Here is a 27,967-nt window from a genome sequence, read left to right as displayed (position 1 = left end):
TAAAGTTTTTGTCAGTGATACAGAGGGTTATATGCCCATATTCTGGAAGCCAGTGATCCGTTTTGCCAACCCACTGACAAGAAAGAAAGGATCTCCGTGGATAACAAGCTTCAGTGAGTTTCAGAATCGATTTAGGCAATGCGTTGATGTGTTTAACGTCATAAAAAACAAGGAAAAAATATTTCAGACAGAACCATAGCACAGTACCTGGAGCATTAAAACGAAAGTTGTATAAATTTCAAACTGCAAGTTCCGAAATCCTTGACAAAAGCAAAACAAAAATGCTTTGTGTTGCACAGCAACAGTAAGAACATGAATTCTTCTGAATGGCTTTGCAACAATGTGAAAAACATGTCCATGTTTCACGGCAACACACATCAATAACAGGTGGGCCAAAACTTGATTTTTCATTGCAGACCACTGACTGACTACTTGAAGGGAATCATTTCCCAAAGCCTGGACATGGACATCCAAAAACAACGCTCCCATGTTTCTTGTCCCCATGTCACTGTGACCGCTGAAAAACCTATAAATAACATTCATTAATTGTTTCATTCAATGGTTTCCCTTCACTTCATTTATTCTGATCTGGTTTAAGTTAAGATGTCCCATTTCACAGAGCATTTTTTGTTCATACTTAGTCCAAAAGGCCTATGCTTCTGAATGAATTTCATTGTCCTCTGACTGCAGAATGTCGTTGTCTCCCAGCAGCTCCGTCTCTGGGACAGACGGGTCCTCACTGTGCAGGCCTTTCTGGGATGACCCATCTGCCAAGTCCTCCTCAGCTGCTTTGGATTCCTCATTCAGCAGGGCTGCCCGCTCAGTGCCAGATGCATTGGAGGGTGCTGTGGTGACATAGCCTGTGCTAGTGGAGCCACTGCCACTGTGGTGTGAGCCAGCTTTGGCCACCATCTGTGGGTGCATTTGCTGTGGGGGCATCTGCATGGGGATCTGCATGGGGTAGAAGTTCTGGAGGTAGGGATAAGCTGGCATTGGTTGGTAGCCATTGACAGGGATATAGAGTTGTGGCGGTACCATGGGCCGGATTTGACCTTTCATGGGGATGAACTGGGACTGAGGGAAGGGTGAGGCCTTTTTGGGGCTGACGTAACGAGTAGCACTGATATTACTGACTGGGCTAGTACTGAGAGAGCTGGTCTGGGTGGTGTTACTTGTTCCAGAGGTCTGAGCAGAGCTGTTGTAGTTGGACAGGCTCTCCCATGTGCGCAGACGTGCATGTATATCCTTGAAGCGAGGTCGACGTGCTGGGAACTCACTCCAGCATTCCAGCATGAGTGAGTAGATCCAGGCTGGGCAGTCATCAGGACAAGACAGCACTTGCCTGCCTCGCACCATCTCAATCACATCCTGGTTGGAGTAGCCACAGTAGGGTTGCAGGCCATAGCTGAAGATCTCCCACAGTACCACACCATATGACCAGATGTCTGAGTCTGTTGAGAACTTACCATACATGATGGCCTCTGGAGACATCCAGCGGATAGGGAAGGGGCTGCTGCCCATCAGCTTGTAATAGTCAGCTGAGTAGACCTCTCTGAAAAGACCAAGGTCCAAGATCTTCACATTGAGCTTGTCACACACCAGGATGTTACGTGTGGCCAGGTCCTTATGCACCACATGGTGGCTGGAGAGGTATTCCATCCCAGCTGCAATCTGTGTGACAATGTGCAGGAAGTCAGCCTGCTCCAGAGCAGACTTGACTGTCTTGTCATCATCAGAGCTACCCACGTCTGAGTGAGGGGAGCGCATCACCAGGAATTCATGAAGGTCTCCATGCCCAGAGTAACTGAAAATCATGCTGATTGGCTGTTCCTTGGTAACCACACCCAGCAGACAGACAATGTTGGGGTGTTGCAGGCGGGAGCGGAGCATGGCCTCATGGCGGAACTCCTCACGCAGGGTTCCATCGTCCTTGTCCTTCACAGTTTTTATAGCCACTACCTGCGTTTGTTCTCCAGGGGCTGTGCCATAAAGGTGACCCTTGTAGACCTTTCCAAAGCGGTCTTCCCCAAGCTCTTCCATGAAGCGCACAGCAGAGAGGTTGACCTCTCTGAGCTTTGTCTGAGGATCACAACAAAGAGGATCTAATCATATAATCAATTTTGTGACTAATAAATACATTTGTGGATGAACACAGAAAAGTCAAGTGAAGTGGTTAAGTGCAACAAAAGTCCAAATGGGCTGTACCTGATGCTTGTGCTGGTTGAGTAATGGCAACTCCATGTCCTGACTGGGAGATGCTGTGAGCTGTCGGCGAGGGGGAGTATCTGAGGATTCCTTCTGTTTGTTCCGGCACATGCAGACCAGGAAGAAGAGGCAGGCTATGACCAGAGGAATGGCGATACTAGGTATCAAAATGTATAAAATCTCCTTTTTCACATTCTCTGGTGGTTCTGGAAAACACAGACATATTTCAAAAGTTAACATTTGCATTCTCTGAAACATTAGCAAAATAAGTCAATATAAAAACTATGTTTTCTGTGCTCTTTATGATGCTAACTGAAAGCCACGACAAAGTTCTTTTAAATGAGCAACTGTCAAGAGACCACATGAAAAATGTGTTTGACATGATGACTGTGATGACGTGATGATAGAGAGATGAACCGTCTGTACTCACTGCAGGGCCTGATGTCACAGAGATCAACTCTAACATGAGGGTCAAGGGTGAAGCACCAAGGAGCCTCCATTTGTCCACCAGGGTTCCTGCAGAAATTGTGCCCACCTCTGAGCTCTGGGTACTCCATGGGTGTCAGGTAATGGTTGTGGGGAAACTGGGCAGTCCAGGGCTGGCACTGGTAACCTGATTTGGTGACACTAACTGTGCCCCTGTAGTTCGCCCCACTACCATTGTAACAGCTATGATCTAGAGGAGAATCTTTCACAAAGATTGACAATTAGTGGAGCTGCGAATGGAAACTAGCTTATCATCTATATCTGAATTTTTCATGGTTGAAAAGTAGAACAGTTTGGTCAATTAAGACAGACTTTCTGGTTCTTATATAGTGTCTGGTAAGTATCATTTAGGTAACACTTGTACCATGAGAGGGCACTCTTGATTAATTTTGCATTAGTTTCCATAAACTTGCTTTCTATTATGAATCTAAAGGAGTCGGTCGAATGATAATGGTATAAGGAGGACAGTGGCTGATGCCATATTATACAGTGTTTTTGGTATTGAGGTAATTCAGCTTTTATCACAGATCAATTTTCATTCAGTTGTGTAACTGTACATCTGTCACTGAAAAGAAGGCACTCATGTAATACTCTCACTCATGCCATAATGTGCTTTTCCACAGAGGCACAGGAACTTTTTCAGTTTCTGAATGCGTTCATGTTTGCTTTCCCACCGAACAACAAGAGCCATGAAGATTATGTAAAGTGACGCAAAAAGTAAGCTCTGTTTGCACAATTAAGGTTATTGTGGTCTTTTTTTTTGTAATTCTGTTTCTTTTTTAAAATTTTCTCAGCCCTGCTTTACAGTATGGTCTATGCCCACTTCAGCTGAATGCAATGAATTTTTTGAATACACCTTTTCTTTCCAGGCTGACAACTCAAACTCTTTAAATCTCATCCTCCAAACAGATACCAAATAAGGTTTAAAAAATGGAGGTGTGAAAATGGAGGTCATTGGTCATTCCGTGAGGCATGCATTTGACCAGAAATGTTGTGCTGCAATCTCCATCCAATAGCTCTTGAACCATTGAAAAGTACCTACTCTGCAGAGGTTACTAAAAATGGTTCAGGAACTATGGCTTAGAAACCAAAATAAGGCGTGGTTCTTGCAGTTGAAAAGGAGGGAAAAGTTCCTGGTTCCACAAAACATTTCAGAGGTGGAAATGTACCTTTACTGTTTTGATCCTACATCTTTGATTCACCCTAACAGATTTTTTAGAAGTGGCAAATTCTTTATTACTAAGAGATGAAGATTAAGTTAATGGTAGAGTATAGCTGTATGTCCACATACATGTCTCTAGTCGGTCAATAGGCACACCAATACGCATGCAGCTGGCAGCCTCAGGGGAGCCAGGGTGTGGCAGGAGGTGGCATGCAGGCAGTTCCAGCTGCATGAGGATAAGGGGGTTGGAGCGAGCAATGGTGTACTCAGCATGGCACAGGTCGTTCTCCAGCGCCTCACACTCGTCCCGGCAAAGCTGGCGCCGACGTGGGCCTCTGGCCCCCTCATCACACAGGGGGAAGACATAGTGGCAGAAGGATGGGATGGCAAACTGGGAGCACTGATCTGACAGCTGCGTGGATGTTCCGATCATAGTGAAGGCAGCTGTGGAAGGGTGAGAATGTAGAGTTAAATTATGTAAGAGAGTATTCTGTTAAAGATGTCACATTTCAAGTCTGATGTCCAATTTGGCAAAATTGTTTGCTCCGAATCTGGTAACAATGACTGTATATAAATTGTTGCACAAGTCACAGATGAGTAAACAGAAATGCAATCAAAATCAAAATGTATTTTTTTTTCTTTTAAGACAGCAGTATTTAAAAAACAGATGGACACACTGAACCAAACTATTTTGCACTTCACATTCACCCCTGAATCAAATGGCACTTCAGTGATGTCAGATATTCCTTCCCTTCCAAATAACTTGAGTCAAACTGCCAAAGTCTAAATGAGAAAGGTTACTGCAATAAAGGTCATATTGCTGTTATTGTTATTTAGGTGTTGAAATTGTCAAAGAGAAATGGCAATTTCATCTGGCCATTTATGCCAGCTATTGCACAGAGATGACTGTGCTGCTCTCTAGTGGACTCACTGCACACAACAACTACCAAAAAAACCCCCAACTTATAGGTTGCAATTACAGTTATCTTATACATTTTGCTGAGCTTTTTTGTTTAGGACTTTGATTTAAATGCCAAATTGGACATTACGTAAAAGAGGACACGCCTAGAATATATTTTAGGCCACATGACAACAAAGACAAACAAATATTTCTGATTGCTTAATCGATTTACTTCGGTTCTGGCTGTTTCCCGTCGTCTGTTTTAGGGATCCCTTGCCAGCAGCTTTTCTGAGAAATGTTAACCATCTACATTATGCCCAAAAAGGCGTAATATGGATAAATATGGATAATGAGTGTGGATGTAGTTTTTCAGCTTTCCTCTCTGATATTCTTCAAAGGGACATAGCTGAGTCAAGAAAAACACTCTCACACATAAATTGTGTCTTGTTTGGGGCATTTTTCCACTTGAGGTAAAGACACTGAGCCTTCTGCTGAGATTACATTCAAGTCAACGTAATGAAATTAAATGAACTCAATTTCCTGAGAGAGCAGTAGCCAGCCATGACATCAACAGAATCATTTCAGAATGTTGGGACAGTGATGTTCTTTGACAGAGCAACCGCTGAGAATTCATTTAATCCTGTGGCTTGGTGGTAAGATTAAATTTCTAATGGTTTGTTTCAGTGTTTGAAAACCGGGAAAATGATTGGTAGATTGCTTTCTTAACAGGTGAGCTTGCTATCGTGAACATACAGGATTAGTGTGATTATCTTGGAGAAGATGACATTATCAGCCTCTCAGTGAATAAGAGGCATTGTAGTGTATAGCCAGAGGAGATAGGGGAGACATTTGAGAACACTCTGCTCAGTGGCTGCCCATAGGCATTCTTCTTACAGCATCAAATGTTTAAAAGTGTTCAAATCTCTATACATCATGATAATGCTCTACTAGCATGTGAAATGTGTTGTGTGCTATAGTCCTAAAATGTATTTTAGACATTGGTTTCCCAGAAACCAGTGTGTAAATTTCCTGCCTCTAATTGCAGAGGCTGTATTTGCAGCTGTAGTATGAGAATAGCACTTAAATTTAGATTTAAAATAGATTTGTTACGTACCTGTGATACGATTTTCGCTCTCACCCTGCATTTGCAGAGACTCCACATATATACTTCTGTTGCCAATGAAGCGGGCACAAGCGATGCCACGGTATGGCTGGCAAAAGCCGTTCTCATGTGTCCTGTTAAGAGACAAAAAAAGGCACTGAGTGTTACTATACTATAATTTAATCCTCCATATCTAGCATCCAGCTTGTGTAATATGAGAAAAGGGGTACAGGTCCTGTCAAAGAAGGTTTTTGGTTACATTCTACAGGCTAGAGATGCATTCAGATGCATTCAAACATGAAGTGGTGGTCTTGTCTGTCTGTTAAACATCAATATCTGAACTCATTAAAATGTTTGCTTGTCTCACAGAGGTTTCATCCATGAATTCCATCAAGACAATAAGTAACAGCACAGTATTCTCTTTCATCTTGGGTTTACATTTAAGTCAAGGTTGTCAAGAACCGGCCATGTCTAAACACTAACCACTGTGCCAAGATGAGAAGGGTAATTTGCGTATTTTTCATGGCTGTAGTAAAGTTAAACTTCCCAGGTTTCCCAAATAACAGCAAAGGGATTTAATCCATATACCCCTGTGAGAATAAACAATTACTCTCTACATGTAATGCAATCTCCCATCTAAGAAACCACCATCAAATTGGCACCAGTTTGGTATTTTAATTAAACAGCTTGCTTAACAGGAAGTACTCACAACAAGGCCCACATAAAACTAAAGCAGAAAATATACAAACATGCATGAACACACATGAAACATAAGCACTCAGTCAGTCACTCACCAACAAACAAACTAATTTCCTCTAAATTGTTTTTGTCATGTTTTACACTATGGTCAAACAGACACTTTTGGTTAAATAGGAGCTACTGCACAGATTCTGAGAGCTAATCAAACAATGGATGCAAATGAAACAGATACACCCATAATCCACACAAGAGGTTCTGTTTTACATTCACTGAAATTTATGAATACCAAAATAAATGAAAGCAGACTTGTGGTCTAGGACCAAATGTGATAATGGGTTTAGGTGGCTGGTATACTTTTAACCAATTAGGACCTCTCTGAGGGGCCATTTTAAAGAGGGGTATGGAGAAACTGAGGCAATATTAGAGAGGTATATAACATTGTACATTATATGAGCATTATGTAAGCATAATATGACTTAATAATACTCTGGCATTTCTATGTCCACTAACACTGATTCACTTTTAATGAGACTGACATACTGTGCTTCCTATGTCACTTAAAATAATGTCAGTATGCCAGTGCTATCTTTGTTCTTTACTTTCTCATTTATAGGACAGCAGACGTAATGAGAATGCATTTTAAATGCCTTCATTCCACTGAAGTTATGAGCATGGGTAACTTGGGTGTCCAAAGAAAAAGTGAAAAAAAAACCTTCTCCTGCATACTAGTCCTATGACTTTTGCATGGTTGAACTGTGAGACACATGTGTCGTTTACAACAAATTCCCTAGTGAAATTCTGAGAAGCCTACAGAGTGATTCACTTTCTATTTAATGCTGAAGCACAGCATGAGCTGCGAAAGATGGTGAAAAGGCTTAAAGAATAAGTAGAGAGTAAAATAGGTAAAAGTGACTTAAAAATGAGAGTGAACAACAGATATGATGGCTGTACACAGATGCTCTCAGGATCTAAGAGCCAGAGCACAGCAGGCTTTCGGCTGACCACCCGGACGCTGAGACAGCAGCCCGCAGCCGGAGGGAAGCCACAGTGACGTACAAAAAGACTCCGGCAAGCCAGTATGTCTCATGACCTCCTCAGAGCAGGGAACTTATTCTGGGATGATGGTAAGAGCCAAAATGGTGGAATGCTGAGGTCACTGGACTGATGTTTGCGGGCTAAGCTGAAGGTTCCAGCAGGACTCGCGTTAGTTGGCACAAGTTTGCACTGCGCTCGGCTGTTTCTCCCATCATGCTGCTATCGAGTTCACCCAAACACAAATCCTAAGCCTTCGGATAGGAATAACCGATACTAATCTCTACTGACCGAGATTCACCAGCCATGGACGAAATAGGAACTGGAATGATGAGATTTAACTTGGAGTACACAAAAGACCATCTAAACACCATCAGTCAAGCTAGCAAAGAGAGGTCTGGTGGAATACACTGAAGAGCCTGGTGTTGACTCTCTCAGTAATTATTTTAAGAAGGCATAGGAACCTCTCTGTGCAGTACACTTCACAATGAAAACAGAATCAAAGTGTAACAGAGTGGGCATATGCTCATGGATCTGACTGTATCATGCATCACCTGGGGTTCGCAAGTCTTGAGAACAGAATTATATTTTTCTCTCCACCCTTTAAAATGTTTCTCTTATGCTTCATGGCTTATAAAAATTAAAAATCGAAGCAGGTGAGAAACAATTCTTGAAACCCTAAATGAAATAAGGAATATATGACTAATTCTGCACTGCACTTACACAAGACTCATTCAGTTTTATGGTATTGTATCTGGCTAGTTATGGAGAGGAGGAAACATAAAAGTAGATTTCAGAGATCAGCTGGGAATCCAATCAGAACGCAAGGACAGCTGAACTCAACATGCTCCTGCCCATGGGGCCGCATCTTACCTCTGTCTTTAGTGGAGCAGAAGTAGGTGACTTTATCAGAAACAGATTGATCAAAAATACATGGTCACATCATGGTTTTTAATTGCATTTAGCAAAACATTTTCTATGACATGCACAACCTTATGCTTCCAATTCCAAGACTGTAACTTGTGAATGAACACTGTATGGGAGTTTGAGGGAGAAAAAATCTTTCCAAAAGAATTCTGCATCATTCAGGTTTCTTTTTCATGAAGTCAAACAGTGGCTCTGGGCCAGAGGAACTGTCAATAGCCAAAACCCAAATCCCTTCCACACCAATATCGCATATGGTTACAATTTCATTGCATTCTGGATTGACTGCACAGTTTTTTTGTCCCATCTAATGTTTGGAGACTTGGGTTTAGCAAAGATTAGATTTACTTTTATGGTCAAATATGACAGAGGGTGAAAGCAAAATAACAATAACAAACAAACAAACAAACAAATTCAAGAATACATGCAAAAGAATAAATGTGTTCAGAACACTGCTTGAGTGTTGAAAAGGTTACTTCCAAATAAGGTGAAGTAACCCTTCACATAACAAACTAAAATAATGGGAATATTAAGCAGTTCCAAAGAACATCTTTTACTTATGAGGGAATGGAAGAAACACAAACCAAATGTTTGTTGTAACAATGACACAACCAATGTCCTATCTATAAAATTTTCACCACCGTCTCTTACCATTATCTCCTCACGGCGTTCAAAGGTCACAGCATGTGCTCAGGCAACTAGAAGTAACATGAACTCAACCTCTCTAAATGTATGCAGACAAAAGACATTCCTCTCAAATATGCCTTCATGTGGCCCATGCATTTTAAATAGTATATGCTGAGACAATCCACTTAGACAGCTATGCTTTTTTTCCCCCTGACTGAACTGTTTACTATCCTTCTCACTGTGAAACATATGTACACTCTGTAGCCCATACCTCCATAAGTCTTGGACAGAGAAACTTCAATGCATTCATTTAGCATGCATTTTTCTGCTCCACAATATGACAGCAACAAAATCCTCAGAACATCCCCAGCTGATACTTTTGCTGTTTTCATGACATTCCACACACAGAAACAAAAACAAATTTGCTTTGCAGTAAAACAAATATCTTATTCATGGAAACAACTTTTTTTTCTTTTTTTTTTAACCTGACCACAGGACATATGTTGGAGAGTAGCGTTGATGCTCATTCCATGTCATGCTTTTCTCTGAAACTCAATGCCCAGAACTAGCATTCCAAGATTTCACAGCAAAGATTCAAACCGCTGTTAAACAGAGAGGCTCTTGTGTGACTGAAGGAGGGGTGTGTGAACAGGTAAACAGGGTGCACACCAGAGGCCGGAAAAGCACAGATGTACTAGGCTGTTACTATCTGGTGACAGTTCACGCTGGAGAGGTACAGTGACCAGGGTCTCACTCAAACTAAGTACATGTCTTATTCTAAATTTTGATTATACTACCAAAACCATATTCCTAAATATGCATGAAAGTTTGTTATTCATCAAACTGGCGTACACAACCCCAGCACATTTTTCCTCTGATGAACTGCACACATCCTAATCATGTGCACGTGTGTGAAATTTAAAGGCTCTCATAGTGTACTTACACGTATTCCACTCTAATCAACAACATGGGTGTAAATGCAAGGCTGTCTAAAGTCACGACTACACGTTTGTTAGAAGTGAAGTTGAAAGTTTCAAGTTGAATTACACATCTATAACAATAAAAATAGTGGAAAACTGACTAAAACGAGCAAAAAGCCATGGCTTATATTCTACAAAGAAATCTGTGCAGTCTTGCTACACACTCACATTGCTCACAGCATCCTCAAGGAGCAATGATGTAGTCATGTCAGATAGAGAACAGCACAGGGCTAGCAGCGATGCACTGCAAAGCTGTTTTAATTGAATTCTTCACACCAAAGCAGTCCTGTATAGTGTCTGAGCCTGTCTGAGTCATCAACAACAATTAAATCGATCTGTCTTCCAGGACATAGCCTTCAACATTACCTCATTTGACCATCTTAACATTACGGTCTATTTATTTACTTGCGCTACTAACAAAGCAAGCATCATGTATACATGCTTCTGAATTTACATAAAGATAAGCATGTACTGGGATAAAGTTGAAACTTTATAATGCACGATATCAGCATGGGTTTAAGTGTATGTACCAACTAATGCATACATATGCGTGCTTGATGAATAACCACAGAATCCCAGAACCTCATCAGTATCCACCCTGCTATTGTGGCGACAAGCTTCCAAATCGACTGACAAATTCCATATTAAAAAGGAGGAGGTCTGGATTGCTGTTTTTTTGGTTGAGAGCCTTTTGAAACTTCAGCCATTGGTCTATGTAATATAATTAAAGATGAACACAGTGCTTGGAAACAGAATGATGTTTGGAAAAATACGGCCAGAAACAAACATCTGAGGATATGATTGGAGAAAACTCCTTCTGGGCAAGCGTTTATGCTCTTCAGAGCAGAGTGAGACGTTCAGGAGCCCTGACAGCCTGCTGTTTAATATCCACTGATAGAAGCACAAAGGCCTATATTTTACAACAATCTACCCTGTGTAGGCTGGTCATGATTTACAATATCATCAACAATGTTAGTTTCTCATTCTCCGTGTTAGAAATATCTCAGTGAAACAGATTCACTAAAATCCTCCACAAACAACAATTTCTTAATTTCTTGGAACCTCTGTGAAGATCAGAGGGCTCTGTAAGGTATGATCAAAAAGACTGTGGTTATTGAACAAAGCACAGCCTGAGTTAGGGTGAGTGCATGATTGTTTTTCTCCTTGCAGCACTAAAGGGAAAAGCCGCTGTGCTCAAGAAGAATGATCACCATACTTCACCAGATTTGAGTGTTGATTTTACATAAGGATACTTGGGAAGGGAGAAACGGACAGAGAGGGAGAGACAGAGGAGAAGGTGCATCGTGCCAACTGGAGGCTGGAGGACTATATTTACACTTAAGTCTTGTTACATGGTATAGTCCTTTGACAGTACGAACTTCAGAAATATGAATGGAATAGTGGCTCAAACTGTCCACAAACTCAAGCAACATTTATTTTGCGGGTCTGAGGAACACCATTGATTTACACCACAAGATGGCGATAATCAACTCCAAAATAAGGGTTAAAATTCCAATCCATTGAAACACTGTATAGCAATGAGTAAGTGAGATGAGCATTTTTGTCACTTTCAGAAGAGTAAAAGTGAGTTTGGGATTTAGATATAAAATAATGGACTGTGTGAAACTGCCATCTATAAATAAACCCGTAAGATTTCAACTGTCTTACTGAGGGTTAATGCCCTACAGAGCACAGGTTTTTTGTGAAGCTGCACTAGATAAAGGGGCACTTCGACATACAAAGGCACTCCTTTGGGCTGGAATTTATGACATGGGCCTAATCAGTCTGAACGACCTATGTCTGAGGACTGGTGCAGCCTTGGGGACTAAAGTCATGGAAATTACATCACTATCAGGCGCCTGCGAGTCACCATGTACATGACCCCTCTCATCCCCCTCCTCTTCTCCATACCCTGTGAATGTGGGAAAACCTTTTTGGAGCTACAGCCAATCACAGCTTTCAGCCCCTCCCTCATAGCAACACCAGTGCTCCAAAGAGGTAGTTCATCTAATCACTCCACTGGATGCAGATTAAAAGGAAGAAGTCTTTCAGCAAGCTGGAGAGGGTGAACACTGAATCATGACCTTCATCAGTATTTCAAGTTGAGACAAGGAGGATTGCAAGATTACTTAGCCACATTGCTACCTAAAAACAATGGCAGCAACTGAAAACACCCAGCTGAAATTCAAGCCACTAGTTAAAGAGCTGCACTCCTTATTCTTGAATGGTGACTTTCAACAAAACATCTAAAATCCCATGGCAAACGTTCAAATCTGGCAGCCAGTTGCATGCCAGGTTAAGATAAGCAGGGTCCATTTAAATTCACAACTATCCAAAGAAAATAATTAATTTCCCTCATGCAAACACATTTTAGAAATACTCTGGCAAAACATCACCAAGTGTCCGCATCTGGCAATCTGTTCTAGACCAATACGGGCCCCTTAACCAAAACCATTGAGAAATGTTTAACAACTCCTGTCCTTCCTCTACATCCTCACTTTAAATGGCTGCTTCCTGAATGTTCAATCAGACATTGTGTTCTTTATGTGAACTAGTGGAAAGGACAATTTGGACTATGCCAAACCCTTTTTGCTCCCAACCTGAAGGTGACTGCCAGGTTTCTTGGGCACTCTGGGAAATTAGGCTAAAGACTGAGCTGTGCCAGAAAGGCTCTGTATCTGGTGAAAGACAGCTCTAGTTCAAGACCCTGCTACATGCGGCATCTATGGTGGTCCTTACTCACTAAGCAACTTATTCTCCCTCTGCTGTTGTTCTAGTAAAACACAACCGTGGCCAAAAAATATCAAGTGCAACATGGTGCCAAGTAGAGAAAGAAAAAGCAAGGAAAGGAAAGGAAGGCATACAATTAAGATTATACTGATTTTAATGAAACTTTACAGAAATGATTGCAAGAAGAACATACGCCGCAAAGATTCACTGCATTCTTAAGCCCTTGTTTTAATAGCTGTTTGGTGGGGCAAGCTGCTTATATACAAGGACTCTAAGGGTTAATATCAGAAGCACACACAGATGACAGGTCATCCCTGCGAATGACTAAGGATTTTTCCCAGCTCTGCCCACATCCCCATGAACATTTGACTCTCCTGTACAAGAATTCTCTCTCAAGCAGTTCTGTCTCTAACTAACCTCCCACGGCGGGAGGGGGGGGGGTGCTCTTCTGAGATAAAGATGTATAAATATTTGTATGTGTGTATTTTAGTGTTCATAAAAAACTAATGTCAAATATTTTGAAATAAACAAAGGAGCAAGCAGATATTCTTCTAGAAGGAACAGAAAGTTCAACTTGCATGTCTGTATACAGCTATGAGGGGAAAATAATGATTCCCAGACAACCATGCAAAACTCTCTTCAAAATCATATGCACAGATGCAGGCGAATGCACACAAACACATACAGACCAAATGCAACTACTTACGGGTCATCTGGGCCATGGGTTGGAGACTGTCCTGTAGGAGAGAAGAGAACAGGAGAAAATGTATTATAAATATGATACTTGGAACTATGTCTAACCCTTCCTAAAGATGATGAAAGGAGCTGGGATAATACATTCCTCTGCCTTCCCATTTTGAGCTGTTCGGCATTAACATTAAAAAAAATGGAGACAGGAATGGAGTGCATAAGTCGGCGCTCAAAAACTATACTCGAGTGAAGTATTTTAAAAACAAGTAAAGCATACATACGTCAACACGAGTCGGAATAATTATCATTTATAAAAGCATGTAGTAACACATTGCATTACACTTTTCAAATGATCGATTTTATTGCGCTCCATTCACCAAATCGAGCGAGAAACGGGAAACGGATCCCGATAAGGCAGAACGATACGCGGTGCGAATCTGCGAAAAACTGTACCCATTACAAAAAACTGACTGTTTCATGATGATCGGGGTGGGAGTTTAGTCCTGAAAATTTCAAACTACGGACAATCTGAAATTGTAACTTTCCAATAGTCGAGGCGTCACATTAGTTGCAATTTTCAAAGATAAGTTGCAATTTTAAACTGGTACCTCTGCAATTCACATTCTTTGTCAACAACTGTAAATGTGTTACATATATGTCCGTGTCGCAAATGGCTATGGATACTAAAGAGAGCGCAATGAGCATAAATTGTGCCCAAAACCGCCTTCAGTAAGACTGGACTCATACGTTTGAGAAACCAAATAGGCATATTCAGAAAAGTTCGTTTCCGTCCGCTTAATGCCGGGATCAGCCTACACGATATTTTTTTTTTCACGATGGTCACTATGTCAGATTAGGCAATCATGCTGCCATAAACTGTTGCCGTGTCTTGGCCGGGAGACTGGCAACACTAGTATGACCCCGATTAATCATCGTATGCTGCCTTTGACGACTTTGTGCGACTTGATATGTCGTCGGGGAGGACGACTGTCATTCCTCTTTCTGCTCAACGTCAAGGTACACCTCGTAGGAGATGTCAGATTAAGCAGGAAAATACAGAAAAATTCTGACATGCCAGACTTTTCGTGTCGGGTGTCGTGGGGCGTCCCAGACGACGCACCGCTGTTCTTAGATTATGTCACACTACACGCGGTAAAGACGTCGTTCGTCGTTCCCGACGTTCATATTCGGGCCGGCGCTGGAAGTTTGTCCGCGACGACAAAATCGTGTCAAAATCGGGCTGAGATTGTGTAGTCTGAACCCGACATAAGCGCCACTAGCCTCAACGTAGCACTCAAGTTTGGGTCTGTCGAGGGAGCCGGGGAGCTGGTCCAAACGTCCTGCTGCCAACCGGAGTAAGCAGGTGTGGAACAAGAACTTGGCAGGCTGACTCTTACTGACACTTTCCGTAGTGTTTGTAATTGCTTTTGGACTTCATGGTCCATCAGCAGTAGGTATCGGCACTACCAGCAGCCGCAGTCGCCATCGTTCGTGGCGATGGTCTTTTCTAATGTCCAATTGACAGACAGCAGCTGGAGTAAACAAAAATATTGTTGCTCCAGGAAAACAGATGTATAGTACTACTAGACACGTATTAAAATTTACTTACTAATACGTTTATAAATAAATGAAAGTTGTCATTATGTTTCATTGATCAAAGGGAGGGGTGCAACCAGTAGTGAAACACGGAGTGAGAGGAAAATGTTGGAGAAAAAAATGTAGCGAGAGGAGCGTAGCTGATTTTTTTCTTCTTCCATATTTGATACTCAGGCAAAAGTGTCAGAAAATATCAAGAAAAGTACTCATTTGGTCACATTTAACTTATAAAACGAGTATTTCACTTGTCATGTGGAAGAGTAAACCTACCTGAGGCTATACATACTTGACAACTCCACTGACTTGCTATAAGATTTTGAAGTGCTTTAAATTAAACTTTGATAGGAAAGTTTACCCTAAAGCCTACACTTGGTAAACTCATTACTGTGACCAGTTGTTTAATCATAAACTTTCCACGCCACAGTGCAGTACTGCATCAAATGTGTCCGATCTGAAACATGCATAATTAATCATGAATGTCAGGGGAAAAAACACATCTGTGCCCAGATAAATGTTTTCAGTATCCCTAATCTCATGTTTCATTTTAGGGAGGTAACAGCGTTATTACATAAAGATGACTTTGCAGGAAAGAGAAGAGTTTCACCAAATAATCCCATAAAAGTGTCAAGGGCATGCTGTAAATATCCAGCCCTGAATATAGCAGACGGTTTACCATATGCACACAATACAACTATTTTTAATGGCCTTTTTGGAGGGCTCCTCATACACGAACATGGAGATTTATACTGGTACCCGCCATTAAATTCACTGAGATGGCAGAATGGCTTTTCAAAACAGTGCTGCTTTAGTTTCCTCTCAGTTAAGTGGGCACCCCCAGGACTCCCCACCCCCATCCAACCGCCCACCTCCTGCCACAAAAAAAGCTAAAATAAATGGACAGGAAAGAAAACAGAGAGGCTATAACTTGGATGATAAACAGTGCAGTGGCAGAATAGCCACATTGATTGTGATGGGTTTAAAGCACTGAATTCTTACTTTGTAAATTCTGAACAGTGTGTGTTTCACAAACTGACACTGGCTTTTCTTGTACCACAGGTCATTTTGACCATTCATATTCTTTTCTCCCTCAAAACTCGGGGACAAAACAACCACACTGTAGTTAGGTTAAGGGAAACGATTGCTTTGACCCTCCCTCTAACAAAGAAATCATGCATTTATGAAATGTGAATTAAGTCGCCAGTTTAGTCTGATCCCCAGATCCAAGCCAAAATGAAAAACAAGGCTTTTAATAAACTGGAGGGAAACGTAGGGAAAAGGGCAAAACAAACTGACAGCACAACTGACTGTGACCCTCCTTCCTTTACCTAGTCGGACATAGAGCACGCCGGTGGCCGAGATGACTTTGACAGCATTGGATGCCACACACTGGTAGTAGCCTGTGTCGGTGGTGTCCAAATCCTGAATACGGAGCTTGGATCCAGCCTCTGTCCTCCGTATGGAGATGCGACCCTGTTCCTGTACCACGGGCGCGTCGTTCTTCAACCAGCGGATGCTGGGCCGTGGGTGGCCAGCCACCTTACAATGTAGCGTCGCCGTCTGACCCTGTACTATTGTGATATTGTTCAGCGGCTCCAAAAACTCCAGAAAGTAACCTGAGTGAAAACAAAAATGGATCGGAAAGGTTAAAAAAAAATGAAGATTGCACAATATCAAACATCAGTTGGTATTTTCAGGACAACATCAGCAGAGCAACTAACATTAAAAATATAATTTGGGTGACTGTGGAGAAGCTTTGGAGGACAGTGTTTGGGCATGAGCATTCATACTCACTTAAACAGAAATATTACATGCAGTGAAAGAGAGTGAAAACATATTGTTTTATTTTTGCTTCCAGGGAATTTCAACCCATTAAAATGTGTGTGTGTGTGCGTGTGCGTGTGTGTAAATGAACTCATTTCCATGTGTGGAGGGTGGTGGAGTGCGCATTCTTCTCCAGATGCCTCTTGTTCAGATACAGAGATAAACAAAAGTTGACTGGTCAGAGCCACGTTGACGCTTAAATGACCCCACTTTTAACGGTCGAATCCCAAGTGACCCACTGAACTCTGTTAGAACACTAGTCACCACATCTGGATTAAGTAACAGCTTTTCCATGGAAAAAATATCATCCTCAGAGCAGACATCTCTTTACTGGTGGAGACCGCATGTGATGGATCACAAAGAGATCTGTTTATCTTGGCAGTCACACAATGCAAGGGGATCTTTGTTCTAGAGAAGATTACAGAAAATGCACAACTTTTTGACAACTGCTCTGCCTTTTTTGAAAAAAAAAAAAAGAAAAGATAATTGAGGGGAACTGAATACGAAAAACAACTCGACAATATGTCTTTCGTGGCTAACAGACACAAACGGGAAAACAACATAATTTGTTAAACCTATCAAGATGAAAAACCTTGTAATCTTTTCTTGCTTCTTTTGAGAAATAGAGTCATGATGAAGGACGTCAAAGGCATCACGATGCTCACTAAAATCTCATTTCACAAATCAGATTCCATGACATTTTCAGTTTAGGAGAGGATTGTAGCTCTGGCTGGGAAAAGCTGTGTTTGTTGATCTGACTGATGTTGTGAGCTTGTCAGTGTGCTGGACTGCTTTTCCCTACTCCCAGTGGAGTGAGAGGTCACACAATGGTGTGAGGGTGAGGAATGCGACAGAGTTTTTGGAGAGGGGGGTGTAGAGGAGGAAAAGAAAGAAAGTGTTTGTGTCTATGTCTGTGTTAGAAAGTGAGAGAGTGAGAGAGAGGTGACAGGCCCTGTTCAACCTCAGCTTCTAAAAGGTGTGACCTCACAGCATGTGAGCAGCCAGACTGAGCTCAAATAAACACAACCCTATGGAAACGAGGGCAAGACCACTTGCCTTATCTTCCAGATAGGACAGACTAGACTAACATCAGATACTCCCTCTGCCCTCCATCCAGAACGGCCTGCATGGTTGGTTTTGACTGTATGCTATGTTGTTTGTTGTTCTAACTCGTACCAACAGAAATATTGAGCCCCAGAGGTTTTATCAAAGACCCTGCTGGCTGAACACTGACGATTTATCAAAGACCCTGCTCACCGAACACTGTGGTTTTATCAAAGACCCTGCTTACTGAACACTGTGGTTTTATCAGAGACCCTGCTCACCGAACACTGGGGTTTTATCAGAGACCCTGCTCACCGAACACTGGGGTTTTATCAGAGACCCTGCTCACCGAACACTGGGGTTTTATCAGAGACCCTGCTCACCGAACACTGGGGTTTTATCAGAGACCCTGCTCACCGAACACTGGGGTTTTATCAGAGACCCTGCTCACTGAACACTGTGGTTTTATCAGAGACCCTGCTTACTGAACACTGGGGTTTTATCAGAGACCCTGCTCACTGAACAGTTGCAAAGACAAGCCCCACATAGGCAGATGCACTGACAAGTATGGGCCAGTGACTGCTTTAGCAGTAAAATCATGAGGCTGTGGCAGGCAATGTATATACACAAAGAATATTTTGCACTATGCAAGAACAACACTCCCCCCACCCCCCAACTATCAGCTTTTTACCACTCTGTTGCAAGCTACGTTTAAGCAGATGTATTTCTTGACTTTAAAGGATAGCTTTAACATGACCACTCACAAAACTGTTCCGTATTTACATGAAAGAACTAAATGAAAAAAAAACAAAACAGTACACAGTGCATTTTTATTTCACCTTTGCTGTAAACATCTAAATAAAAAATAATAAAAACTGTCAGTGAAATTACATTATTAAGGAAAGCTGGGCTTATACATTCCTATCAAGGGAACAAAGTGTAACTCCTGCCTTTTTAATGGATTTGTTTGATGTCTTTCATAGAGGTGTACAGAAACTACTGGTTGAGAAGTGATGACAGGATGTGCATCACTTCAGCACACAGGCACAGCTGATAGAGATCTAAGAGAGAAGGATAAGATGAGACATGTTTGTATCGACAGGCGCATGCTCCTTCAAGGACAAGTCCTCACAAGCTTCTCACAATCTCTCATCAGCATTACAACTTGAGTGCATACTCAGCAGACCATTCTGGGCACGCTCAGTTACTATTTATGATGTTTAGAAGACCCAATGGCGTTCTGAAAAGACCCACGGCACATGACACAACTCTGCGTCACCTCCTCTTATTGAACAAGAAGGTTTAGTCCAGTTTCAGCGGTTCTAACCATCTACCCTTGAAGAAATCTCTAGTCTTCATGGATGCAGTAAGACAGACCTGCAGGAGTGACAGCCTTACAACAGGCTGTCAGTGTAAGTGAGGCTGTAGTGCACTGTTTTTAACTATTTTACCAATTCATACAAAAATAATTAGAGGGCCACAGGGTGGAGCACAGCTCCCTCAACCCCAGACCAACAGTGAGCACACAAGACTGTGGGGTTTTTTTTTTTTTTGTCTCTTTCTTTGCATAAGAACACACGATTTAGCTACTCAATGCTCTGTGATGACTGGATCAATCAGACTGTTGTATTTGTGAGTAGTAGAACCAAAAAGAACAGACTTGTGGATCCCCTATAGGAAAAATAGCTAAGACATGGGTAATATCAACAGTCTCAAAAACTATGCTCTGTATGGCCAGAGAGGGAGAGAGAGCAGCACCTGTGGCTAAAGTTAAGTATACTAAACAAGCTCAAACCTGTTGGGAGATGTAGATGTAGAAAGTGAAAAACTGGAACAAAAATGCTCCATTGTTTCACTATGAGGTTAGTCTGCCGTCATTTATGGTGCATGCATCAGATGTAGCATTCAGCATTCAGGTAACAACAGGGCAACGAATGCAGCAGGCTGTCGACATTATTACTCTCAATTCAGCGTCACTACCTGTGTCCAAGCTGAATGTAACCAGTGAATAACTCATAGTAAACTGAAGGCAGCGAATGCAATAAAATTCAGATACCAGGAGAGTGAAGGTCAAGTCATTCCAATTATCCACAGAACCAGTGGTATCTGTACAAACATTCTTTTGCAAACACACATTGAAGAACTCTGTCCTCCGAACAAAAAGAGAAAATAGCTATATTTTCATCTTGGGTGGATGTCTCAAGTCAATGCAAATTGACTTGACATGCAACTTCACAACAAACAAAACCATCAGAGAGCAGGGTTTCCCCTGTTGTGACCACTGTCTGTTTACTGCAGAAAAATAGCGAACCACTACAGTTCTAATGTGAACGTAGTACATGATGATGGTAGAAACCTCATTAAAATTACTGTGTGCAGCTGACTGATTAAAAACACTACCATACTCTTAGGTATTAGACTTGAGTTCACAATGTTCTTGTGAAGGTGCTGTGCTAAAATGCTTTAAGACTAACCTTAAGAATGTCAGTAGAATGTATTTTTAGCCACTCTGACCTCAGCTGCCCCTTTACAAATTACAGTCAATGAAATCAGCAAAGGAATGCACACAAAGCCCACAGCTTGGTCAGAGAATACACAAACACACATTAACATGAACATCCACCGAAATTGGATGTGTCTCCTTAAGCTGAGCACAGGAGCCTTATGCAATGGAAACTCTGGGAGCAGTGCCCATCACCACAAAGCAGGACTCCGCAATGATGTCACCACCTCCAGGTTTAATTAAAGCCTCCATTTGGAACGCATCCTCTCACTCTGTTGCTCTCTCTCTCTCTCTCTCTCTCTCTCTCTCTTTCTCTCTCTCAGCTTGGGCAGCTGGCACGCAGGCAGGTCCAAGTGGATTCGACTGTTTGTGGGCAGCCATGACTGGGATGATAAACAACTGGAAGAGTGCTGACAGGCCACTGTAGCCTAACATGACCATGCCATCAGCCAACAGCCTCCAAAGAGTCCTCAGACAGACGATGTCAATGGGGAATGGAAAACAACAGGCATGTCAAAGCATGAATAGGACCATCAGTACGGTCAAGTCTATTTTTGGCCAGTTCTCGACTGGAATTGACTGGAATTCAATTCGCGAACTGAAAAAATCATTTGGTAGAAAAGGATGGGTGATGTTTACATTCGGTGACCCGAATTAAAATTGAATCAACCCCAACTTTTTCTGGGATGAAATACTACAGACACATTCCTGTCTATGCAGCACTCCCGAACAGAGAATGAGAAACGCATTTGTGAAGATAATTCACAGTGGTGTTTTTTCTTTCCGTCCCCAAACCCTGAGGCACTGAAACGGAATACATTTCCAGCTGCTCTGGCCTATGTGCCTGCTACAGGGGCTTGATTTAGTAATCCACAGAGCATTTATCCTTCATCAATACTGGTCAAAATCCAAACTACTTGCTACACCCAGACAGGGGTCATTTCGCTGACGCAGGGGTGTCGAGTATCACAGCAGGAGAGGCTGATTGATTTTTTTTTCTCTCTGGAGATATAAATCATGAGGAACAGCTTCCTCTTGAGCGAGTGGCACCCGTTCAACAGATCCAACAAACACTCAGCTTTACAAAAGGCAACGAAGCCTGGAGCACAAAAAGCATTAAATGGGTGAAGAAAAATTAAATCCTTTCTGATGCTTTAAGTCACTGTAGATTTTGGCACCAAGCTCACACTTTCAAGTGAGTGCATACTAAAATAAATTCTCAATCCTCATTAGACAGATTATTGGGGTTGGGTAAAGCCATTTATTCTAAGTTTTCCTCTATCCAACTGAATGGTACTTCCCTCCCAACATAAAGGCTTCATTCTTGAATGATGTGCCTAATGATGCTGGTACAATCTATGAATGTGGGCACATAGCCTTCATACTAGAGTGTTCCTACTACAACTTTGTAATTCCCATTCTGACTTTTATGAAGATAGACAAATCTTAAGAGATTAGGTGAATGCTTTAGATTTTCCATTCTGTTTTAAACCAAACACAGTCCATTTGAGAGCCTGTTGGCTGTCCAGTTATAAAACCACGGCTGGTCATTCAAGTCCCCAGACTCTCTTCTAATGGCCAACAAAAATGCTCTGAGGTGCAACCTACCATTTTCTTGCACTGCTAAAAACAGACATCCTAGGGCAAAGGGGTAGGTTCTTCTGAAATTACGGAATGATTTATGCAAACAAAATGAATTTACACCCAATATCACTTAATACTTCTAAGCCTGATATCGAGGTCCTGATTTTCCATGCAAAGCCTTGTATGCTGTGACAAGGGGCCAGGAAAACCGAACATCACAAATTCTTAAAAAAGTCATTAGCCCGTCTAATACTATGGCTATAATGAGTAGTTGTGAGTGCCATTGGTAAGGGCTGTGTGTTTTGCCTCTGGCTTCAGGTTAGTGGTTGGTATGTGAAGTAGTCCAAGGAGGCAAGGGGAACGGAAGGGTTGAGTGCACTATCAGGGCTAATGCTTCATTTTGGCTTTAATTACTTCCTTGGGTTGTAATCACAGTGAACCAGTCAAGCATAGGGAGGGCTGGAACTAACAGGCAAGCGAAGTGGGAGTGAAGAATTTGAGTAATCCAAGGTGAAATTGCAGATGTCCTATTAAGGGGAACTAATTAGCCCATTTCTTGTAAAACAAGGAAAGACTTGGGAGAACGTGAGATATCAGAGGCCAGTGAAAAGTGGTGGGGCTGGACAGCTAGAGGCAAGAATGGCCCAAAGGGTGGCAGAACTCAGAGGTTCTGGAACATTTTGTCCAGAAACTCTCAAGTAAATTGTTACACACGTGATGGAGATTGAAGGCAAAGTTAGTTCAGATGACGGTAAGCAACAGGAGATTATCATAAAAAAGAAACAGGTACATAGTGTAGCTCCTGCTAGGCATGAATCTTTCAGTGTCATATAAGACTTGGATGATGGTTTTGTGTGAGTGAGTTAATGTGTGTGCATTCTGTGGGTGTATGAGTGAGAGCGAGCAAGTATGCATGTGTTTGACTGAAAGATGGTGCTGCTGTACCTTCGGCTGTTGGCAGACCTCCACTCTGGGCTTCAGCCAGCGCCTCAACCTCCCCAGATTCAGACAGGTTCACATCGGCTGCTGAAACAGAATGAGAGAGGCATTTAGCGGATTTCTCACTGACACAAGCTTGGACTCACTTAACATATCGGTTGTGCTTTCTGAATAATTGAGAAGTGATGACAGTAGAAATAATAAAAGAGAGCAGTCATGTCAGACTAATGCTGTGAGTTCTGTCAGTTTGAATTCGATAAGGGAACAGCAGCCCTTTCTCCTCAAATTTATCTTTACACTTGCAGACAGATATGAAGAGGGATGGAAACTCAGCGAATGGCAAGAAAATCAGATTCTGTCTGAATGGAGCCAGAAAACATTTCAACAGACAATGTGCTTGTGATGGGCTGTCATCTGCTCATGAAAAATAGCAGTGAAACCATGTCAGATAAGTCTGTGGTCCCAAAAACATTCTGGGCACATTTAGCTAATGTGACCAAAAGTGTAAATCTGGATTTTGTGCTGTTCTTAAATAATCAGCACTAGAAATCCATAATAAAATTAGAAAATAACAATGGAGTACAAACTGGTATGAATATGCAGAGACAGAATTCAACACCGTGAGCTAAGAATTCTGCAGATGCCTGGCTTCAAACATTTAGTCCAGACCGATGAGAAACAAGACCGCCAAAAGACAAGGATTTGCGGGGCAAACATCCCTCTGAGTTACTATGAACACAGTGTATTCATCATAAAGCACAGTGGGGAGTGCACAGAGGAGAGGGTAAATCATGCAGACCTCATGTCGTATTACGCTGTGTCAATCCCAGTCACCAGAGTTACTGTACTACATCAGTGATCCAAGACTGTGTAAACTTAATTCCTATGCATGCCATCATCAGGGTAGTTCCATTGATTTTTTGGGGAGTGTAATGACTGTGTGCTTACATAACCATTTAACACTGAAAAACAACTACCCTCTGACAAATAATTTGTGAGAACTAGGCCCATTACATTTCTGCATGACAGAGGATAATTTATACTATGAGGTTTAAATATTATAATAACATGTTTTGTCTGAAAACAGCAATGTAAAAATGTGCCTTTGCTTTTATGCTCCCTATCATCTGACCCATGAAACATTATAAAAAAATAAACACACCGAGCGAGATTTACACCATTGCTTTTTCTCCTACTAAGCTTTACAACAGTTGAGCTAAAGGGTCTATAAAAGAATGTTGGAAACCACAATTGGCCCAAAGAAAAGCAGCTGGACAGAATGAGGTTGTCAGTGGTAGACTAGATGGGGGCCTGTTAAGGTCGAGGGGTCCAGCATGTGCCACTGGCTAGGCTATTAATTTGGTAGCAATCCACTGATGGTGAGCACTGTTTCTATTCCACACCTTTGCAGAACTACACTGAACACACATCCAGTCTTAAACCCACAGTCACCTGAATATGTACACTCACTACTGAATGTAAAAAAAAGGAATCATTCCAAGGTATGGTTTTGACATTTCCATTCAAAAGTAAAAACTAAATATAATATACATAAAAAAAATCTTAACAATGCACATATTGTGTGTACTCTTTATGTAAGTTGCTTTGGATCTGCCAGATGAATAAAGGTAAATGTAAATGTAATCCTTACTGTTGTACACATCCAGCACAAAGCACAGTCACTGAATGTGGTTTGTCCTATGTGTTTTTATTCATTTAATGTATACATAAATTTGCACTGGGATACAAAGTAGGCTAATGACAGTACCCAGAATAGTTTGGGATTCCTGTAGTCAACACAAGTGTAGCACTAGCCTAGCACTGGTCTAGACAGTACACATTATATCTGTGGGTATCTCCTGACAAAATGGCTTTGAAATGACCATACAAAGACATGTGCTGTGATGAACAATCAGTGCGCTAAAATTCTTCAAGCTGTAAATGGAGCCGATGAGCCCCTCTGTTCTGACATCAAATCCTGCTGTGTTCAGTCACAGAGCACATTATGAAACAATGTGATGGAAAGGTACTTTTTCAGCCTAAAAGTTGCTTCTGCACTCTATGTGGAATAGTACTGAGAAGTGATGTGTGATCTTGGAACACAGATTCATTCTCAGTATAGATGTAATGAATCCACTCAACGTTATCCAATTTGAAAATTCATTCTCAATCCAGGTGTTTAAATACATTTAATGTGTTGTCCCTACGGACTACATTCATCAAATAAATGATTTGAGGATCATAATTTGGTAATCATTTGCTTTAATAGGTACACCATATCCATTGCAGATGTACAAGATAAGAAGGAGGCAGGTTACTTATGAAAGAGACCAATTCAGCTTTTAAAGTATTCAAGTTTTATGTAGACTGAAATGGTAAGCAACTGAGCATGACACCACTCAACACTTTAATAAGACACCACATAAACTACTCAACTCCAATTGGAAAGTGAAAGTGGTGAAGGGCAGTGTTTCTAGATTAGTAAAAAACCCTGGGCGTTCCAATTAAATTAGCAGCAAGTAAAGTGATTAAGCCACTGAGCTGTTAGTGCAGGAGATTAGAGGTTACTGCTTTGTGGCGAGACCTACTGAAGACAAAGCAACAGCGCAAACATAGATAGGACCTTATCCATATGTTCTAAGCCGAGGAGGATAAGTACAGACTCCTGCTGAAGCCAAAGCAAGCAAAAAACGGGTTAGTTCCCACGTCAAATTATCATTCCATTGTCTAGGTAAATCCCAGAGGGATTTGTTTTACAATATGTGCTTACTCCCTGTTTGGGTGGGTTCAGGCCAAAAATGTCACAAGACATGTATAATAATCAAAATGAAAGCAAAGAGATAAGATAAATTACCAGCACATTTAATTTACCACCTCTGAGCTGCAAGAGTCAACACACTCTGAGGCACTGAACATGCAATAGCTTCCAGTTCCTGGGGTGGGTTCCAGGCAAATGGAGAGGATACTAAAGAGAGCTGACTTTGGCATGGAGTTATCCCATGTCCCTTGAGGCAGTGATCTAAGATGAATGAGCTCTGTTATTTGGCTAAGAACCAAAGTAATCAATGTTCCAAGGGCCTGACAAATGAAGACAAAGATGTTAATTGTTTCAGTGTTCACAACAACTGCACAACTGACTTCAATTTGTTGAAATTTACCGTCTAAAAAAAAAAGAAAGAAAAAAAACAGCCCATCAAAGGCCTGAAGTGAACAGCTACTTGATTCAAGGTGTGAGAAACAACTTTTTCAGCAAACCGTAACTGAACAGGCGGTTAAGGTCAGCTAATGCACATCACAGCAAACTAACACCACAAGTACCTTGTCAGGAAACCATTTTAAGGTAAATATGCCTAGAGGAATGCATATCAAATTCTTACTTATCAATTCTAAAATTGTATTTTAGAAAAATCGACACATGTAAACACAAATGCAATTTCCCCAAGTACACAAATCCCTTTCCCTTGTGTGACACAATAACCTCACTTTCTTGGTAGGCCTTACAGACCCAGTTCATTCTGAGACAGAGAGAGAGAGAGAGAGAGAGAGAGAGAGAGAGAGAGAGAGAGAGAGAGAGGGAGAAGAGCCCAACAAAAGGGTTAGTGTGGAGCCCACTGAGCCTGGGAGGCTGATCTGATTATTTTGGCTCAGCGTGCCTATGAGCCCTCAGGCCCCTGAATCACTGCCTTTCAGCCAGGATTCTTCTTTTTCAGTATGTGCTTCACCTGGCAACCATTGGTGAGCGGGCTTCTCAGGGTGCTTGTAAAAAGGTGATGGCCAGCAGTGTGGAGGCAGGGCAATGAAAGCTCCCCCTGCACCCCTAGCTTCCCCCAAAGTTAGCCAGTCTCCAACACAGAGGGAGGTAGAACACCCTTGGCCAACCTGAAAATGTAGAAGCTTGTTAACACTCCATCCTGTCCTCTGGAGGGCCATTCTGACTAGATTGGATGCCAGAGTAGTAAAATAAAGGAAATAAAGAGTGGAAACTGTGAAGTAGCTGAATGTCTTCTTACAATAATGCAGGAACAGTATATGGTATATGAAGCACTGGGATCCTCCAGTTGAGAACATTACTATGGAGGTTCCTTTGCAGTGATAATGCTGCCTTCGCATAAATCATTCTGTTAGGAGGGCATGGCTGCACTAAATTTTCCATTTTCATAAATTCTGGAACAGAAGGCATGACCTTCAAGAGCAGATCTCACTAGGTATTTTTTTTATATTCACAAGCCTATAATAACAACAGGCATGTTAAAACATTTATGGAAAAAAAAAAAAAAAACAGTGCACACAAACTTCTCTGCAGTTACATAGAGGTAAAGTCATGGGGGACATTTCCTGCTGATATCTAGTTTACAAATGTTGCAGCCTGGAAGAGAAATGTCAGAAAATGTCCCATTTCCCAAATTTCACATTTCCAGCAGAGCGAAGAATTAATTTTTCACTAACAAACACATTTCCCATGTCCCTGCCACTGATAACCGTTGCAGCCGACCACAAGTGAATACAGTTCTAAATGCTACTGAACAAGCTTTAAAGCATCTCAGATTTTTACTGGCTGTCTGCCACTATTATAGCAGTGGAGTCAGGGCTACACTGGAGTTCTGATTCACTTCAACATCAGCACAAAGTCTCACACACTGGCAGTGGGCTTTTGGTTACTAGTTGGACTGTGCACCATGTACTATGTGGGCTGCTGGATTTCACTTTGTAAAACAAGCCCCATAATTACCCATGGACCTACACCATGTGTGCTGTAGATCATTTTCCATAGTTTCACCTCTTGTTTGGCTTCTCAGTGTCAGAATTACACACTTCATTTCCCAAGCAAGAGCCTCATAACAATTGAAGCTGAGGTAATGTCATGCCACTTCTTAATGCTTGTTATTCTAGGGACTCTGTGTTAACATAATACATCCCCTTGAGAGGAAAGCCAAGGAATATG

General features: G+C 41.7%; 1 protein-coding gene across 1 annotated transcript; it reads right to left on the bottom strand.

Annotated features, from left to right (window-relative positions):
- Nucleotides 1-651: 651 nt before the first annotated feature.
- Nucleotides 652-26,955, bottom strand: ror2 (receptor tyrosine kinase-like orphan receptor 2). Its single transcript, XM_030767854.1, has 9 exons — nt 26,748-26,955; nt 23,032-23,112; nt 16,460-16,747; nt 13,555-13,585; nt 5,869-5,990; nt 3,983-4,297; nt 2,636-2,881; nt 2,206-2,411; nt 652-2,079 (listed from the first exon to the last, which is right to left on the bottom strand). Exons 1-9 carry the CDS (start codon nt 26,953-26,955, stop codon nt 652-654), a joined length of 2,925 nt encoding a protein of 974 aa, XP_030623714.1.
- Between the last annotated feature and the right edge of the window lie 1,012 nt (nt 26,956-27,967).

Source organism: Chanos chanos, chromosome 3, assembly GCF_902362185.1.
Source record: "Chanos chanos chromosome 3, fChaCha1.1, whole genome shotgun sequence".
Taxonomy (NCBI): Eukaryota; Metazoa; Chordata; class Actinopteri; order Gonorynchiformes; family Chanidae; genus Chanos; species Chanos chanos.
The sequence above is the reverse complement of the archived record's forward strand: the minus strand, read 5'-3'. Positions and strand labels throughout refer to the sequence as shown.

Coding starts and splice junctions, on each gene's coding strand:
- ror2 (XM_030767854.1), bottom strand. CDS start 26,955: ATGGCCCTCCAGAGGACAGGATGGAGTGTTAACAAGCTTCTACATTTT. Junction 23,113..26,747: donor CGCTCACCAATGGTTGCCAG/GTGAAGCACATA, acceptor ATTCTGTTTCAG/CAGCCGATGTGAACCTGTCT. Junction 13,586..16,459: donor CGTGCTCTATGTCCGACTAG/GTAAAGGAAGGA, acceptor TCTCTCCTACAG/GACAGTCTCCAACCCATGGC.